Source organism: Amblyomma mixtum, chromosome 1 (assembly GCF_055824585.1).
Source record: "Amblyomma mixtum isolate Tamu chromosome 1, ASM5582458v1, whole genome shotgun sequence".
NCBI lineage: Eukaryota > Metazoa > Arthropoda > Arachnida > Ixodida > Ixodidae > Amblyomma > Amblyomma mixtum.
In genome coordinates this window covers 81,645,889-81,664,911 of record NC_143012.1, presented here as the reverse complement: position 1 = coordinate 81,664,911, position 19,023 = coordinate 81,645,889, and the positions used below count along the sequence as shown (strand labels likewise).

The window sequence follows — 19,023 nt, the reverse complement described above, 5'->3', positions numbered from 1 at the left end:
CGCTGTACAAAATGTATGCCGGTTGGCTTCTGTGGCCTCGCAAAGGCTGCAAGCTGAAATTCAGGCATCATTCAATGAGAAAAGTACAGTGCTCTCAGCTCGTCCGACTTTGTCTTTTCCTTCACATATGAAGAGCACGCTACTGAAAATTCGCCCGCATGACGCGGATACAGATAAAACGCTCCAGCTCCGGTGAATCCGTGATATGCTTAGCATAGGCACAGCTTTAAACGTTACTGGTAAGTTAGTAAACAAGAGCACAAAGCGGCGAAACGAAACGAACCAGGTACAAACATAGAAAAACATCTTCGAACTGACAACTGTAAAGGTAGCTAAACACAACGTAAGAACAAAGTCCATAAAGAGATCACAGTGGCCGAGTGTTCACAAATAGTTCCGGTCACGACGGCTTCTCTTGGTTTGGAGCAGCTCGAAAGAAGTCCGAAATTTCGCTTGGTTTGGAGCAGTTCAAAAGAAGTCCGAAATTTCACACGTGTCCTGGGGAAACATCGGTGATCCGGTTTGGCAGTTGAACGCGCGTCCGAAGTGTCGCATGCTGCGAACCGCCGCGTTGCAGCCTGCGTCCCGCCGATTGCCGCCGGTTTCCTTCCTGCACCTGCTCGAACAAGAATAGGCGAGGAGCAAAGTGTACTGAGCAAGCGTGGCAAGTTAAGCACGGGCGAAAGTTGTCAGTCAGGAGGACGGGAAGAAGAGGAAGAAGTATGTAAGGAAGAAAATGGGAATAGGTTGGTTGATTGGGGTTTAACGTCCCAAAGCGACTCAGGCTATGAGGGACGCGGTAGTGAAGGGCTCCGGAAATTTCGACAACCGGAGCCCTTCACTACGGCGTCCCTCATAGTCCGAGTCGCTTTGGGACGTTAAACCCCGCTCAACCAATCAACCAACCTGTTTCCAATTTCTTCCTTGGAAATAACCGCTTCATGATACAGGGGCTTCTAGGAAAGATTTTTACAGCCAAAGATGTTGAAGCTTTAATTTTGCCATGCAGCCTTGCATTGCACCGTGGAACCTACGCTCTAAACAGATACGCCTAAGTGGGAGTAAAAAGGGAGTAATCTGTCCTCTAGCGCAGTCCGTTTTATAAAAGAAATTGCGCTAGAGGACAGTTTAATCCCTTTTTAATCCTTTCTGTTGTTTGAAGTGTACAGCGTCAGCCGTAAGATCTTGATTGTTACTAAAGAATTGGTTTAATTTATTTAATCTATAGAAAGCGCAGTCGGGGGCGGCAGAATGTTAGGTGGGCGGACGAGATTAAGAACTTAGCGGGGATACGGTGGCCTTAGCTGGAAAAGTACCGGGTCAATGGAGAGACTTGGGAGAGGCCTTTGCCCTACTGGACTTAGTGAGGCTGATGACAATGATGTCAAATGTATAGAATTTACTTGACAAGAAACAGCACAAGAAACAACATGCTAATACTCTGTAATGTTGGAAAGCAGAATACTGCTCTTCTTCGAAAAGGACACCACAATGCGTCCTCTATACTGTCTTAACAAAAATCGTATAGAAATTCATCCCAATGCGACTACCTGCCCTAATTCAGTCCTAGAGTGCACTATAATGGTCTTACACGCCGCGATAACTAGTTAGACAGTTTTCCCTGAAACAATTGACAATGTTTAGATTTACGGGCATCTTTACAAGAATAAGATCTTACCAGCTGCTCTTTGGTGTATATGCACTCTGACCAGATAGTGCGGGAGATAGTGGCGGCTGCTGAGATAGCCATGCTGCAAGATTCCTGTATTAGTGCTCCATGGGTGGCCCTGACAGAAGCTGAATTGCAATTTTTTTACGAGTTAAGGCCCGTATGGCTCATATATATATTTTTTTTTTTGGTTTCACCACATAAGTGTGTTCCTGTCAATAAACATCATCTGGAAGTTAGCGTTTGTGTGTCCGCTCTCATCTGTGTGCTTGTCTATTTTATGCTGCGCTCTATGTCTTTATTCATGAATTACCAAATAGCCCGCACCCGTCCCCTAGTCATCTTTATAAACTTTCTCAGAAGATCCTTGCACACGAAGTAAGATCATTTCTGGAATCGTCTACCAAACTGCACCAAGGAAGACTTGGAGTACTTGATAGAAACAACTAACAAAGTTCGACTGCGGTAGTGAAAGTGTATTCAAAACGTTCTGTCGTCGATGATACCTCCAACATGCATCAGATATGCAGTAGCCTCCACTGTCAGTCGTTGCACCCTCCTCACCTGCTGCGGCAGTAGGTGAGGAAGAAAAGCTGGTCTCCGGTGTACAGGTGCTCCCCCTTCTGGTCGTCCCTGATGGCCAGCAGAGCGGGGTCGGGTGTCCGCTTGTCCTTCTCGGAGGGTGGAACTTCTTTGGCAGCACTGTTGAGCGCCCGCCAGGCGAGGCCCAGGGCGGCGATGTCCAGCAGGTTAGGGAGGAACTCGGGACCGCACCTGAGGCTCTTCGCCCGGGACCGGACGTCGCCGAGCTCCGGCCACGGAACATCGCCAAGGGAAGCATTTATGCCCTCGTACTACGATCACAGTGGGAAAAGTCCACGTGAAACCAGAACGTGGCCTATCTGTCATGCTTTATCTGAGATCTCTTACTGTAAGTTACACAACTCTGCACGGCATTCTCAAACCAAAAATTTTGACAGCCAAGTCTTGGGTCAGGATTCCGAGTTAGGTGACGTTAGGGTAGGAAAGAGTAGCAGAGAATAAATGTGACATCTGGAAACACCTGCTACCAGGTGCGCTTCCTAATCATATCGTTGGCCATTGAAATAGCTTTCCAGTGCCGTGAAAATAGCTATCTTATTCCTTTACTTGTATATTGCACTGCGGGATTGAAATCCTAAGGTGATCATTTAAACCGTGTAGGCTAAGGTATCCTTTCTCAGCTAAAGCGGAACATATTTTCTCAGTCAAAATCCTGAGCTCCCCTATTTGTTTTCTTACCGGCAACAGTTTTACGGTCTTCCTTTTCGCTGCATTTTCTCGGTCCATTTTAAAATCTAGGCTAATTGTAGACCTCGCCATATTACAGTCCCTTTACATCACTCTGCCTAATATCTTCATAACTTGGACCGCTGATGGTTCGCACTAGTGGGTAATTCAAATGAGGTTTCATAGCGCCAAGAGCAGGGACAAGACAGCACAAGCACTTGTGTTGTCTTGTTCCTGCATGCTTTTTGCGCTATGGAACCTCATCTCGATATCCTGCACAATACTGCGAAAGGGCAAAAATAAGAACTCTTGTTTATTGCTAGTCCCCACACTAGGGCTCATCCAGGCCCAGCTCCTGTTCGCACGTCTCCGGAAGCTGACAGGCAGGACTCATAGCTTTTTTTTTTCTTTCTTCAGATACTGCTAAAAGTGCAGTGTTATGCCTGAACCGAATACCATCGTTTCCTACACACTGTCCCTGTATGTTTTATAACTGAAGTCGCCCATCAATAGAGAGTGTTGCGCATTTTCGCATTCATTGCCGATTTAACGAAACGACATCGAGCCCGCATCGGGCTGTAAAGTCGGTCGATAAGCCATGACCGCCTTCAATTCGTTTCTCTTATTAAGCCTAATTGCGATTGCAGCAGTCACCTTATCTCTCTTATTTCTTTATTCCTTTGTCTTACCAGCTTTATCTCTATTTATAATGAACTGTACACCTAGTTTACTCCTTTACACCATTAAAAAACTCTACACCTAGTTTGCACCTCTAAAGCAAATAATAATGGCGTGATACTTACCCATTCTTCGCTACTCTTTCTTGCCCTTTATTTTAGCCTCGTTAAGCTCAATGACGTCGCCGTTAAGCCCGACAGGTTCTCGAACACCACTTCAATGCGAGCAACACTCAATAAGTTTCTTGCTCCAATCAATGCCAAATTTACTTTGTATTGCTGGTCTATGCGGATCTACAGTGATTTTTAAACCACCTGACCCCGCAGTGGTTATTTGCTCTGCAGCCGCTTCAGAGACCCAAGACTGGCAGAAATTGATATGTATACACATGAGGCGAGCAACAGCTTACAAACCAGTGGTGGTCGACTGCTCTTCTCGCAACAAAAGCGTTTCATTGGTACCCAGTCAGCCTTTATTTGCATAGCGCGACAGGTCTTTCGCATTATTAGTCGGGATCTCACCCGAGACCTAGCAGTTCGAATCTAGACCGTTTACAGCGCACAGTTCTTCCGTTTGAGACCAGATGGCGCCACAGGTGCGCTCGGAACACGGCGTTATAAACGGCGTCATTACTTGCCTCGTAAGTCGCCGGCGTGTATGCCTCGACGCAGCAGTGGAAATGTGGAAAGAAAAATACATGCTCTGTTGTGGATGGCAAGAATTGCGACAAAATGTTAAAGGGGCGGGATGCGATCGTTTGTGAGCTTCACGGAACCGAACTGCACAAGGACGTACTGCTCCTGTTCGCGCCCGTTGGGCATTCACCCTTTCCGAACGGGCGAACGCAACACACATGTTCGCCAGCGCAAGACAGCGAATATAGAAAGAAAGGTCTCGATCTTGGAAAATCTGCGAGGGTAAGTGCGCAACATAGCCGCATGAACAAGCTGTCCTGCCACCGAAACGTCACAAAAAAAAAGACGACTTGCGTTCCTACATACCGCTATCATTTATTATACACTGCACAGCCGTGCAAGCGGACAACGCTTACCGTCAGTTCGTGTGTTACACACCGTCTTGGTGCTACTGTTGAACTTCGCTCCAAGTAGCGCGGTTTTCGTGGACCACAATCGGAATAAAGCATCTGTGTTACGGCTGCTGTGCTCTGCGGTTGTCACTCACTCGCGATCCATGCGAGACAGTGACTAGAAGTGACTCCGGCTGATTACTTACAAGCAACGAGACCTCGAGCATTTTCATGTCCGCATATCGAGCATGGAGCGTACCACAATTTTGTACTATGTGAGGCTGACATAATTGTGAACTTCTTGTAGTGAACGCTCTGCCATGCGCGCGTTATAACAATTATATCGCGGAATCCTTGTAAACGATTGTATACAAGCTTGTGAAGGCTGCTTGATGCATGGTACTGCTTACATGATTGGTAACATTTGTTTGTTTGTTTATTTTTGTCGCCTTCCTTTGTTTAGGAAACCAACAGAAAATATTTCAGGCTTCCTAAGCACATTTAACAGGTTGTGAACAAATGAGTACGATGTGCATGTGGGCGTTTTAGACCGGTGTCTGCATGGATGTACACAATACGACAACGGCCGGCGCTGCCGCAGGAGCAATAAACCTTGCCGTTTTAGTTAATAACAATACAAAAATATTACGCAAAGCCTTCAGCGGTATTCAGGCGATCCACCCGTTGCCTCGAACAGGCGGAGAGCTCAGCGACTCTTCGCGACATGAAGCCCGATCACGCTTTCACGCCTCAAGTGATCAAATTAGGGTTCTCACATGTCCTTCGAAGCTTCGGACCAAACACAGTGTCGTCTTCCCGCTACTTTACAACCGTATCAGCCGAAACACTGCCTGTCGGGACCGAACCATCAGACGCAGCAGCCGTCGCGACGAGGCGCGCGCCGAGCGGTCAGGGGGCGAGTAATGGCGGCATGATCACGTGATCAAAGATGGCAGCCCCCATGATACGCCGCTGTAAAGCGTCTATATGCTTACAGATGATTCGCGCTTGCATCGTAACTCGAACCAAGTAACCCTTGCACGCGAAGCGGGTGTTCTGCTCCTATACGGTGCTACTGCGGAATACTGAAATGAGGCAATTAAAAATTTAATTTTCTTCTTCCTTTGATCCAAAAACCAAAAAGGGGAAAATGATATGTGCGGGGGCAATTAACGCCGAGAAGAAATAACAGGTAGCCCTTTTACCTCAAGACGCTGTCGCTGTAAAGATTTCAACAACTTGAACATTTACTGCCGCCGTAGAGCAATTGTCCATTTCGTCATGAAACTCTTCGACATGATTTCGCTTGCGAGTGAAGGACAAAAGGCAAAAGGTTTCATCAAGCAGCCCATTCATAAAGAGACCAAGCCGCGCTAATCCTGATGATGATGGTGGTGGGTTTTAATGGCGCAAGAGCATCTCAGGCCAAAGAGCGCCAAACACAAGGTGAACGGTCAACTCAGGTTAAGAAAGTGTGATGGGTGTGAAGTTTCATGAAGGAATAAAAAAAAGGCGCGTATAAGGCATAAAAAATTATTCACGGCGTATAATGACCTGCTCATCAATAAAAGAGAGACATGTATATGCTTTAAAGGGCAAAAATCTTTCAGAAACAATTCTTTTCTGGGGAAAGCACCAGATGTGTTACAAAAAAAAAACTAAAAAAACTCAGCCGCCCTGTCAAGAGAGAGATATGGGCTGAGGCCCGCGTCGATAGGAGATTTCTCGTAAAAAGCCAACTTCCGATAAAAATTTCAAGTACTTTTTTCAAAGGAAACATCGGATTGTCATCAAGAAAGAGGGATGTATGTGCGGGTATTTGATTTATGTAATATCGGGGACAAAAGCGCGCGCCTCCGCCTCTACGCGGCTGGAGGCGGAGCAACGGAAAATTGATTCGCAACGCCATATACACGCGGCATCTGTGTTCGAGACAGCCAATGAGGGGCCTTTATTATCAACAGGCATGTCGCTTGGCTCGTTTCAATGTTTTGTGCTTTAGCTCGCCAAAATGCCGCAGTTTTCCGTTGCTCCGGCTTCCGTCGCGTGGAGTATATAACTTTTGTGCCCGATAGTACAACTCAGGGAGATGACGTCTCCCTTCTGGTTCAAGTCTCCGGCATACTAGTAAGAACTCAACGCTGGTACCCGCATCTCAAGCAATGTGGTGCAGTAGCGTTGTTTAAAAGACATGAGCGTGTTGTGTATCCTGTTTAGTGCCTCGCAATCACCGGTGGCTCGAACGTCCGCAGCAGGTGTCGGAAGAAGGCAGCTCCCAGTCCTCCGAAGTTTGCCTTCCGCAGCTCGGCGCTACCGGGATAGAAGAGTGGGCTACGCAGAGCAGCGTGGGAAACTCGAAGCCGATTGGTCAACGGCTCGTATTTGAGGAGCTCGAGCTCGTCGTTCTGCCACTGCAGCTGCATGCATTCGCGCTCCTCGTCACTCAGCTCCCAGAAACTGGCGCTGACGTGCATCCAGTGGTCCATGAGGAGAGACTGCCCGGTGACAGTCACGGACTGAGATCCCGCTGTCGTGGATGCCTCACCGGTGAACAGGGAGGACGAGAAGAATTTCGCGTACGACCTCCACAGCGCCTCGTTCGATGCTTCCACGTCCTGTGGCCACACGACAACCTTGGGCGCAGAGAACAACATGTTAGTACCACCTGCAAAGGGTTTAAGCTTTATGGACTTCGAGATATTTCAAAGAAAGAAGTGTTTAAGCGTTTAGGGTGAAGATCTCGTTCAACTTAAGTTGGAACTCGTTAAGTTGGAAGCTCGTAGTCCTCAAATATTCCGTACTTTTGCCATATTTGAGCTTTCTAAAGCACCGGCTATAAGTAACTATCTACAGAAGTCGAAAACCGCTACAAATGTACCGAGGCTAGCACTTCATTGAAACAATGCAGAAGCAGCCCTCTTCGTGGCGAAGTCGGAATTCCGAAACAATGCACTCAAGCGAACAAGTGTATAAAAAGTATGTTTTAGGCATTACATTTTTTGATGACCCCACACTTACCCACAAATATTGCTATTAACATCGCATACCGATGAAATGTGAATGCATTTATCTGTCCAATGATCTAAAACTTTCTTTTCTGTTCTAATTCGGGGAACATAGCGATCGGACAAACATTGTCAAAAATGGTCAGTGGCCGCGAAAGCGTGGGACCCCCGTTAAACATAATCATCATCATCATCATCATCATCATCATCAGCCTGACTACGCCCGCTGCAGGACAAAGGCCCCTCCCATGTCTCTGGCGATGAAACCGCACATTCGTAACCCACAGTGCGTACCTCGAGGTCTTCCACTCTTCCAGCTGCGGTGGCCTTGCCCTTGTCATTGAGCAAAGACGTGTTAGCGATGATGCCCGTCAGGAAACCTCGCAGATTGGCGAAGAACTCCGCCACCTCGCGTCTCGAGTCACGCGTAAACATGGTGACGGCACTCTCGGAGGCCAGCAGAAGGCCGAACCTCCTGGCCACTAGGGAGTGGCACTCCTCCTTCACCTGCTTCATGGCGGCCTGCGAAGATATGACAGCGCCTGGAGGATGTAGAGCGCACTGAAGGTGACCTTCGAATAGCCCTAAGCAGCACAAGTAATGGGCCCCCTATTGGAATGGATGGTTTCATTTCCTGCTCCTTTGTAGGAGCGGAATTGGCCAATGCGTTTCCAATATTGGCCCAATTAGCTGTGCAGCTTGGCAACGTTGAGCACAGATAGTCCCAGCCACTCGTACACCAGTGTGAGCGGTTGACCAAGGTCAACAAAGGACTCACCTCCTGACTCCCAGCGATGAAGTGGAAACCTTGCGGCCAACCAAGCACCGTGAGGATTTGCACCACCCACAAAGACAAGTGCTCCATTAGTTCACCCGTGCTATATTTGGAGAACAGCTCGTCCACAGCCCGCAGAATGCGCACATCTTCCACGGACACCAGCGTCTCCTCGTCAGCGGCGCTTCCACCAGGCGAACCTTTCAAAGCACTGATCCAATTATCGAGACTGGATTTGCCCACGTTGGCGGCGATCTCGGCTAGGCTAGCGACCGCAGTCCGCGCAATTGTTCCCGGAGTTCGCACGGCATGGAGAGTCGAAAGGATGCCCCTTTCGATGTCCAGCCGCCTTGAGATGGTATTCAAATCTGGCAGGGCTGCTTTGAAGATCTTGTGGAACTCCTTGAAATAGAATATTCGGATGTCGGTCGGCGTTTTCAGCGAGTCCACTAAGTCGAGCCATAAAGACGCTTGTCCGCTGACCTGTGCACATAAAATAGTTCAAAATTTATTACCTTCACTTGCTAGCTCGCACAAAATTTCCGTAGCATATGCCGAAGTGCTGACTAGACGCACATAGATGAAAGGACCTTCTGTATCAGCGCATTTTGAGATCAGCTGCCGAAACGACAACGACGTGTACCGTGTCTCAGCTCTATAAAAGAGCCCGTGCTTTTCAATTAATTACGGGTTAAACAGAGGAAGCACTGAGTGTTAAAGTAATATATAAGATATCTGAAAGTGTACCTTCGGCCTAGTTACTGATGGCAATAGGTTAAGCTTCCGATAAAATATTTTGAAGTCAACGCAGCCGACAAGAAAGCGTCACACACGCGAAGTGAAGAGCAGCACTAGATAACACAGCTACCGCATTTGCACTCGTCTTATAGCTGCTGTGTGTTGTCTCATTGAAGCCTCAGTGAGAATCTTTCCTAGGCTTAGTCGGATCTGTGGCTGAAAGTTACATTAGACGAGGACACTTTTCTCGTTGCTCAGCTCAATAGCCTGACGTAAATGAATAAATGTACAATCCTGGCAAATATAGTGACTGCAACGTACGGTACAGGGACCTGGTGCTAACATCGTCGCTCGAGCCAGATTTGAATCTCTGGACCGCCGGTGTCGAGATGGCTTCATATAGGCAGAGCAATCGTACTAGTCCGAACTCATTTCACGGTACCTGTTTATGGCCCAACCTGCAGGGGCATCTGGAACATGCAGATGATGGGGAGTTGTGACACCATGGTTTCCCATGCATCCGCACGAATATCCCCGCGCGCGGATGTTGAAAGGAAAGCACCACCACGTACTCAAGTACGCGTACGCTTAGCTGCGATTCACTTAGCCGTGTCGGGAGGAAAGGGGATCCTGGTAGCTGAACCGATGCCCAGCGTTGGACCTTTCAGGTACCTCGGAGGAGGCAACACACCACTTTGTCCCGAGCTACCCATATACTCCACCTAGAGGCTGACCAGACTGTGGGAAACCGGCAGTCGGCTTTTCCTATCCTCCCCTCTATATTTCACTTGCCTATCTTGTTCCTACAACTCTCCCGAATACTGCTCCCCTCTAGATGTTTCCTTTTTTTCCCTGGCGGCCAAGGTTGACCTTGTGTGGCTACCTACCGTGTTACGCCATATTAGATTATAGCTGGGATGTACAACAGGCCTAGACAGAACTTGCCTGCAACATCCTGTCCTGTCCCCTTGCTGACCTCCACGCAAGGCGGCTGGCATCGTTGTCCGCATTTTATCGCTCCTACGTTTTCTACAAATGATCTCTTTCTCAGAAACGGCCGGAACTAAGCAGCAGACTTTTTCCTCAAAAAGAAGACCACATTCTCCAAGTTTCACGTCTTCCATAATGATGTAGGGCAACAAGGTAGAATCGTACCTCCGTTCTTTAGTGCCACGTGATTAACAGACTCCTCAGGCCCAGATATACAAGGCATCCAAAATGGCCAGTATAAATTTATCCCTCGAACTGCGTGATAATATCCAGAATTACAAATTCGCAAGAATTGTTTCTGTTGGGTACATCCCTGTCTCCATCACAGCCCACAGATCTCTGAGCACTGTACATGCATATTTCGTAAAGTGATCTCATACACCTCACCGAAAGAGAAATATTGGAAGGTGAACCTCTATGTCATTAGTGTCTGAAGTGAAGGAGCCGTCAGTGTGAAAGAACTGCCGTCCTGCTAAAGATTCATGCTCTGTCTCGCGTCTTTTCACTGCCAGCTTCGTCTTCTTCAAAACAGTATATGTATATAAAGCTTATTAATTACCCCAAACGCATGCTGTGATTCAGCCCCCACATGTCCGGCGATAACAAGTTTTAACATCTGAATTTATGAGGTTGAATGTAAATGATATAATGCATCCACTCGCCTCAATGAACAAGGCTATCGTGGCGCTTGAGTTGGACGCGGATTGTCGCTTCCTGGCCTTCTGCAAGTAGGCGCGGAACCAAGTGTCGACGCCTCCGCTCAAGCTGAGGGTCAAAACAGCTTCCAGAGGGTGCAGGTCCCTCTTCTTGTCTGTGGGGTCGAAAGGCCAGGGCACGGACAGAGCGCTGAAGAAATCGCGGAAGCTTTCCATAGATGGGGGCTTCTCGTATACGCCCGCGCATTCTGTGAACAACTCGCTCAGAATGCTGCAAGAAAAGAAAAGGATTACCGTTTGTCTGAATACCCGTGACTGCTTAACTCGCACAGAATATGCGCAAGCCATCACTTCACAGCACTGACGGCGTGCATTTGCATGAACAGTCGGGAGCATTATTAGAGGGAACAAAGGCTGAACACACATTGATTATTCCATAAGTATTTGTGGCAGGCAAAGTTTTTTTTCCTTTTCCAACAAATCTTTGTCTTGGCATATAAAATTGAAAACAAATTTTCCAATTTACTATAGAAATAACTAGAAAATTCGCAATTTTGTGCTCACGATTTTCTGCCCGTTAACATTGCTCACGATTGTACATTTGCAACTTTAAGGTGAACGAGCAAATAATATTTGTTCACGGGCTACTTAATGCTAGCTGACTATAAATGAGCTACGCGAAATGAACAGCGAGATATGTCACAAAGCGGAATGACAAGTTTCTTGAAATTTCCATTCTCAAACAGGGCGGTAAAGATTGTGAGAGTGAGAAATGGTTCATTGTGTTTAACGTCCCAAAGCGACTCAGGCTATGAGGAACGCCTTAGTGAAGGGCACCAGAAATTTCGACCACCTGGGGTTCTTTAAAGTGCATTGACATCGTACAGTACACGGGCTTCTAGTATTTCATCGAGCTCTTCTATACTGGGCGTTCCCCCCTGGTGACCATGAAGGGTCCCGCGACCTAATAGGTTTAGCAGTGTATGCTGACAATCTCGCGCCATACAGAACAGCCAGGAAAGAGTACCCAACACCACATAAGTCCCTCAATAAGTTACAACAGAACACCCTTAGGAGACTACAAACCAACACATACCCAATGCCAGCTAAGTTACACCAGTGATACCCTACACTATACTCTCCGCAGTGCCCACACTGTGGAGAGGCAGCTAACCTTTACCACATGCTGTGGGCATGCCAATTTAGTTCCTTAGTTGACCCCATTCCAAACCCCTCCGAGGAGCAGTGGGAGGCTATTCTGCTCAGCGATGATCCCGACCGTCAGCACTGGCTGGTGGGGAGGGCCAGCGCAGCAGCAATAACCAGTGGACTACCGGACTAGGCGGCCCACCCACATGTTCTACAAATATTCAGCAAATAAAATGTTTTTAATCAATCAATCACTGAATGTCTGTCATTAAAGTGAGACATAAGACAAACTCTCTAGATTTCTAGCCTTCGGAGAGAATGGTCCGTTCTTTTTATCCGCTTTATTTTCTCTTAAGTACTGACGTTAACTCACGTAAGTTAAGTTCTAAGCAAGCACTGTCTGCCTCGTGTTTGCTACTTGTGTCTATCTGCTTTAACTCACCGTGCTCAGTTCGCAATTTCCGCACTTGTGACATTGTACCAAAAGCGCGTCCGTATGCAAAGCTTACCTGGATGCTTTAAACGTAGTCTTGCCCTGGAGGAAGAGATTCACCATCTGCAACCGATATTCTTGGATGCTTTGGTCGAAGGCACTGAGGGGCCCGCGTCCCCCCTCGACGCCCTGATTGAGCCACTTGGAGCACACGAACTTGTCCATGTCCACGCACGGGTCGGCGCTGTAGTTGAGCGCTGCGTCGAAGGCCGCCGACAGCTCGGCGCAGGTGGTCGAAGTGCAGAGATGCCGCCGTACCGTCGATCGAGAGCGGCGAAGGAATAATCCGAGGAGGACGGCCGTTGCTGCGAGAACGCCAATACACGAAACAAGGGTCCACGCCCGGGAGCAAGTGTGTTTCGCCAACGGGGGCTGCCAGGTGCTCGGTCGGGGTGACATCGGCGGCCGGGTTTTCATCGTGGCTGCCTGCAACGACCGCCGAAACTTCAGAACTAGCCTCATGCGAATTGTTGCTTAAACCCATCAGCCCAAAGCTGCCTTCGCTCTGGTAAAGCAGAGAACTGGCTTCAGAAGGAGGTCGCTAAGCGGAAAAAAAACGCAGATGTTCCATTCAGTTCAATGCTTTATTTCCAACAAACAAAGATAAAACAGGGGCTAGTTGGTTTTGCAACATGGAATACTGCGCGCACTGCGGAAAAACACAAACGACGAGACAAACAAACACGTACAGTCTTTACCAAAAGTAACCGGGCAACGGTGGTTTGTTTTTTAGCCGCGTGGCGAACCACTTATGACAGCCCTTATACTCCGAGTCGGTGCACCCTCGTCCTCACGTTTTGACACCTTTGGGTCTTTAGAGGTGCCGTAAAGGCTGCGTTATACGGCTGAGAAGCAAGAACCTTCTGCTCGGTTACTCTTGGCAAAGGGTGTATCCTTTGCCAAAAGTAACCGAGCAGCAGGTTTTCGCTTCTCAACCGTACAAAGCCTGAACTCTCTTTATTTTCAACGAAAAGTTGCGGTTGTCAGGCTAAAAAGTTGCCGTTTAGAAGCTTTGGTAAGACACGTCTTTAATCCTGCATTGTACAGTTAATCACCTGCGCGAATCTTTCTGCTCGCAAAATTGCAACGAAAGGCTCCAAATGTTGACATACCGCGAACCTTGAATAGCATCATTGACTTCAAGCTGAAGGCTTTAGAAAAGAAATGCGGGCTTCCATCTGCTTATTCGACGGTAACGCTGTGTATGGGTAACTTGACGAGGGCGTGATTCTAGTTTCTGAAATAAAATTTTTTCCACTCTTGTTTTTCCAGCTCAAGTAACCTGCGTCTTCATTTTGTGCGAGTAAATGCAATTGCTTTTTAGATATGCCTTGCTTGGCAGTTGTTTTCACTTTTGACTCTTATTTGGTCGATGTTATTGTAATCGTTTCTTATTAATGCGAGAGCATTATATGGCTATGTCGCATCAGCAAAAAGTCTCCGCAAAACTTGTCCGAAAATTTTGTTCGCAGGATTACGTCGTTCTCTGAAGATAGCTGTGTGAAAGTTTGGCTGTGATAGACAGTGTGTGATAAAGTGTTGCCGTGGGAAAAATTTTCTTGATGGAGTGTAATTAGTTAATTAAACGCGAAAAAAACGGGAAAAATACTCAGACCTTAAAATAACCCTGGACGTCGATATAGTACACGGACGTGAGAACAGCCACGGACGTCAATATATTGTGTGGACGCTTTGCTATCGCGTTGCTCCAGTGCGGGTCACCGCAGTGATTTCGTTATTTTTTTAATCAATCTGTACATCAGTTATTGCTTATCGTAGAATCACACCACCGCTGTATCACCCTGCGTAGGCAAGGAACCAGTCAAGAGCCCAATCGCTCCAGGCTGATTTGTGCGCTGTAATGAGTTAAAACTATCTATCAGCCTTTATACTGCTATTTATTTTTCGCGCTACATGTGACTTAAACATCAACTGCACGTCAACGCCATCGTTCGGTTGATGAAGCCTACACCGAAACAGCATGAAAGAAGAAATCAGATTATCAAATCTTTATCGGTGGTGTGTGAAAACCACGTGGTGATTCAAGTATTCTAATCTCTGATGCATCATTTTAAAAATAATAATAATAATAATAATAATAATAATAATACTTTATTGCGCCAAATATTTAAAAAAATGTACAGAAATCCGGCCTGCCAAAGCCTCATAGGGCTTGAGCGGCAGAGCCCGACAGGCAGCGGAACCGCGCAGACATACACACAGGCAAAAAAAAAAACACATTCAAAATAACGGACATCAAATTAGTATGACGGTGAGAACAAAATAGACACAAGACTCATGTTACATGAAGGAAAAAAAATCCTCATCAGATTAAATCGCAAGGAAGAAAAACCAAAGTGGTATGACAATACCTCAGATCAGTGCAATAAATACAGCAGTAACCAATGAAATCACAAGATTTACTTGACAGGTGGTAAAGCACATGCATGATGTCGTAAACCCTCTAATTAATGTATCGCAGCATCTTTTTTATTTTGTATTTAGTTTTTGCCCGGCGAACACTTGGAGGTAACCTGTTAAAGTGAAAGGGAACGTAATAATCTCTTACACGCCTTCCATATCTTGTAGACCGTCGGGGAATACAAAAAGGTTCCTTCGGTCGAAGAGACCGTGTGGGAACATACGGAATCTTATAGTCACTAAGCCCAAAATGTTTCAGGACGATCGTTTCCATCAAAAGGCGATCAAAATCAGGTAGAGAAAATACCTTAAAGAGATCAGAATCAGAGGGAAGGCCTAAATCATAGCCGATATTTTTTAATAAAAATCGTAGGAGAGAATTAATCCTGCACTTCCAGCGAACTGCACAGTGACCATAAATCGTTATGCCATAGCGCAGTATGCTATAACCAAGGGCGTTTACGATAACTTTGCGTATTGAAAGCGGCATGTAGTACCTGATGTTGTAAAGCACACAGGAGACGGTTCGGAGCTTTTTACAAACGTGGGACAAGTGATCATTCCATGAAAGAGCACTGTCAAAGTATAATCCTAGGTATTTAACTGTATTTGTATAGCTCAAGGGTACACATTGACATTGGGAACAATCAGATCCGTGCAAGAAAAGGTGATGGTTTAAATCTACCTTCTTCATCGGGCTGTGAAAGTATATAAGCTGAGTCTTAGAGCTGTTAACTTTAATTAGGTTGTTTGAGAACCAGTCCATAGAAATTATTGCTGCAGCTTGAAGAGAAGAAATTGAGTCAGAGTAGTTCGGTGACTGGGTTACAAGTACAGTATCGTCAGCGTACTGGTACAGGCCTACAGGAACAAAGTTTGAAAGGTCATTCACGTAGACGTTAAATAACAGGGGACTAATTATAGAACCTTGCGGGACGCCAGCTTTAATTAACAAAGAAGCGCTCTTCGCCCGGCCAATGGAGTTATATTGCGTTCTCTGCAGTAAAAAATTTTCCAAAAGCGAAAGAAACGCTCCACGGAAGCCTAACTTGGGCAGTTTACACAATAACACACTGTGACACACGCTGTCAAAAGCCTTGCTGACATCCAGAAACAGTGCACACACCACTTGGTTATGTTCAAAAGAGCGATTTAACATGTCAGAAAAATCCTCCAAAAGCATTTCCGTCCCTTTACCTTGTACAAAACCATATTGACACGGTGACAGGATTTTGTGCTTATCTAAAAAACTTGTCATTGTAAACAGCAGATGTTTTTCTAATATTTGAGTCAAACAGGGCAAGACTGAAATAGGACGATAATTCTCATACCTATTACGTGCACCACCTTTGTGAATTGGGGTAACTATAGCCGCTTTCATGTTCACCGGGATCATGCCGCTTGAGATAATGCTGTTGAACAGCGACAGCAAAAGAAACACGCAATAAAATTAGGTGTCTGTAGTCCTTAAAGCTCCTCACTCCAACACATCTCGCCTTTTCATGGTTGGCATAAGTTTAACTTAAGACGTATAACATAGGGGCACTAGAATCGCAAGCAACCACAAAAGCTCCGCACAGAGAATAATGTTACTTGCCAGCTCCTGTAGCGCAGCATACTGGTACGCTGGGGTCTTTGTCGTTGTTTTCGTCGCGGTGGCTGTTGCAGGCTTTTCCTGTCCTTCATGCCAGGTTTCCGATTCCGACGACGCCGCCGGAACCGCTTCGCTTGCTCTGCCGCTTTCCTTCACGCCCTGCTTCACCCCTACTCCACGTCTTGATTCGAGTCCTCCTTCAGCGTCCGCTTTTCCACCTGCCCCAGCGGATGGAGCATCATCTTCATTTGCACGAGCACTGCCTTCTACGTTGCAGTCCACTGTGGCTGCAGCTGCACTGCCTTTGTTGCGAGCGCTATCTTTAGACTCTTGAATATCGTACATGGCGGAGGACAATAGAGGACGTTGGCAGGCCACAAGCCGGTCTTCGTCTGTGTTCCCGGGTGCTTGCTCCAGTTGCTCTGCTCCCGTAAGAAGAAAATCCGCTCCTTCCTTATGCTGCCGTTCTTCCTGTTTGCTTTCCCCTGCACTTCCTCTTAGCGTATGGTTTGTCGGCGAGGCCAGAGCAGGTAGTTCTCGGCTGGGCGTCTGCAATGCATGTCTAGGAGACGCATCCACTCTTGATGAAGCTTTGGCTTTGGTTCGTTTCATATTGGCGAGTTCCGTTTGCTTCACTCGGTTAGCCTCGACACCCTCCCCCCTTCTTGACTTGCGCGTGCGCAGACCGGATTCACGGGTCTTTAGAGATGATTTAGGATCCGGCGTTCTAGCACCAGGCGCGGGAGAGCTGACGGAGGCGCCATGTTGACGCCTGGATGGTGCTGTCGCTCTGCTCGCTGGCTTCCGTTCTTTTGAGGAGCGGCGTGATTGGTCACGGGGCCGTGTGGTTCCGGTGTCGGTTCTCTTCTTCTCTTTTGCTGTCTTCGTTGTGTACTTTGGGGATGTATCATTCTTCTTGGGTGATGGTTCATCCTTCGGAGTTGATGATGGCTGCGTGACCACCGCTGCTGGAGTTGGGCTCCCCGGGTCATGGTTTTCGTTCTCTCCTTTCTTAATGGGAGTTCTACCATCTCGCCCACTTCGACGCGAGGGTGTGGGATCCGCCGATTGCTCGAGCGCGGCGTCCATGCTCGCTGCGCGGGAACTGCTTGGCGTCATTGTGAGATAGCCTGGAAAATCTTCGGCGTGCAGCAGTAGCTCCTTCGCCTGGAATCAAACATAATTCTTATAGTAGCCGGCTACGTTTGTTTGGTTAGCGTGATTACCATTTTAGCACGGCTTGTATGTAGGTTTTTGTCTTTGTCGTTGTTGTTGTAAGCCTTTATATAAGTGAATCACCTAATTTTTCGCTGAAAATTATCTATGCTACCTGCGCGGTGTCCTGCGTTTATGCACATGCTGTCTTTCAAACCCCTCCCGTGTTGTGCGTCTCACCCGAAACGAAAAATCTATCGACAAAAAGGCGTCAGAGTGAGCCATTGAAGTGAAGGCTGTTGCTCGACATAGTACTGTGGAGTCCAGAAACTATGCACTTCCGTCTGGTTCGTTGCTTGCGCTAAAACTCATAAACGGCTCATACAACCGATGGAGGAAAGGTAGCCTTTACGCACAACTTGATACACAGTGATGCACTCTGCGACCAATAAGAAAATTCAGTTCTAATTAATTTCTAGGTCAACTGGAGACGGCATACGACGTAGATCATGGAGCGAATTGACTTACAGGAAATACCCGTCGCTGATTGACCACGTGGGTGAGCTCTTGTTGAAGACCACTCGTGGTGTCTAACAGCGTCATAGCATTGGGTACGGTGGCCGCATTAGATTCGCTACTATGAAGTCCGTGGGACGTTGTCCACAGCGATGTTACTTACCTAGTTGCAGTCTTGGAAGAGTGATGTGAAAGGATTATCGAGGAAATCTCTACCGCTCTAATGGCGTTAGTCGATCTTCAACTTCTCTTCTTTCAGTGGCGCTTACTGGCGGCGATTGCAAAAATCTCGGGGAACTTAGCTTAAGGGTGAAAATCAAAGTCTTTGCATGACGACAATATCCTTCTTCAATCGGCTCGAAAGAAGACATACATTTTAAGATGTGAAGCAGTGATTGGAACGCCTTTTGAAGAAGTAAACCCTTGTGCGTTGTTTGATTCTTTTGTCGGGAATCACTGCACTCGTTGCAGCCACAGTGAAGTAATAACCACCTGCAAGAGTGGACATAGTCCTTTTTACAGCCAAATGCAGCACAAATTGCGGCCTGGCAGTGAGTCGAGATGCGCTGGTTCACGCCGGAGATGGAAGCGCTACATCTTGACCGCAGCTGGCGCTTCTAATTGCAGGTGTGTGGGAAACGTTCCTTCTCGCAACTTCATTCCAGACAATGTTTTGTGAACTTCAGGGTTCGAACTATCCCACAATTCACCGGTTGCGGGTGTATTTTAATTTTGCTAGTCCGGTATAGGAAGAAACAATCGGGACAATGCGTGAGCACCGCAATAAAAATCTTTATTCAAGCACAGTTACACGGCGTACGGTAATTCAAGGTTTCCTCTCCTTGAACGGAGATCACTTGGAGCGGTTTCTTGGGGTAAATACTCTGA

The 19,023-nt window shown here is 47.1% G+C and overlaps 1 protein-coding gene across 1 annotated transcript; it reads right to left on the bottom strand.

The window, feature by feature from the left end:
- Positions 1–468: 468 nt before the first annotated feature.
- LOC149366955 (uncharacterized) lies at positions 469–13,580 on the bottom strand. The gene is made up of 8 exons (XM_089572349.1): positions 13,562–13,580; positions 12,466–12,754; positions 10,814–11,078; positions 8,427–8,906; positions 7,943–8,170; positions 6,875–7,276; positions 2,234–2,523; positions 469–616 (listed from the first exon to the last, which is right to left on the bottom strand). Exons 1-8 carry the CDS (start codon positions 13,578–13,580, stop codon positions 469–471), a joined length of 2,121 nt encoding a protein of 706 aa, XP_089428475.1.
- Between the last annotated feature and the right edge of the window lie 5,443 nt (positions 13,581–19,023).

Bases quoted from the DNA above. Each gene is read 5' to 3' on its own strand.
- LOC149366955 (XM_089572349.1), bottom strand. The intron at 11,079-12,465 runs GTAAGCTTTGCA...CTTTTCTTGCAG, and splicing joins ACTACGTTTAAAGCATCCAG to CATTCTGAGCGAGTTGTTCA. The intron at 7,277-7,942 runs GTACGCACTGTG...TCTGCGCCCAAG, and splicing joins GAAGAGTGGAAGACCTCGAG to GTTGTCGTGTGGCCACAGGA.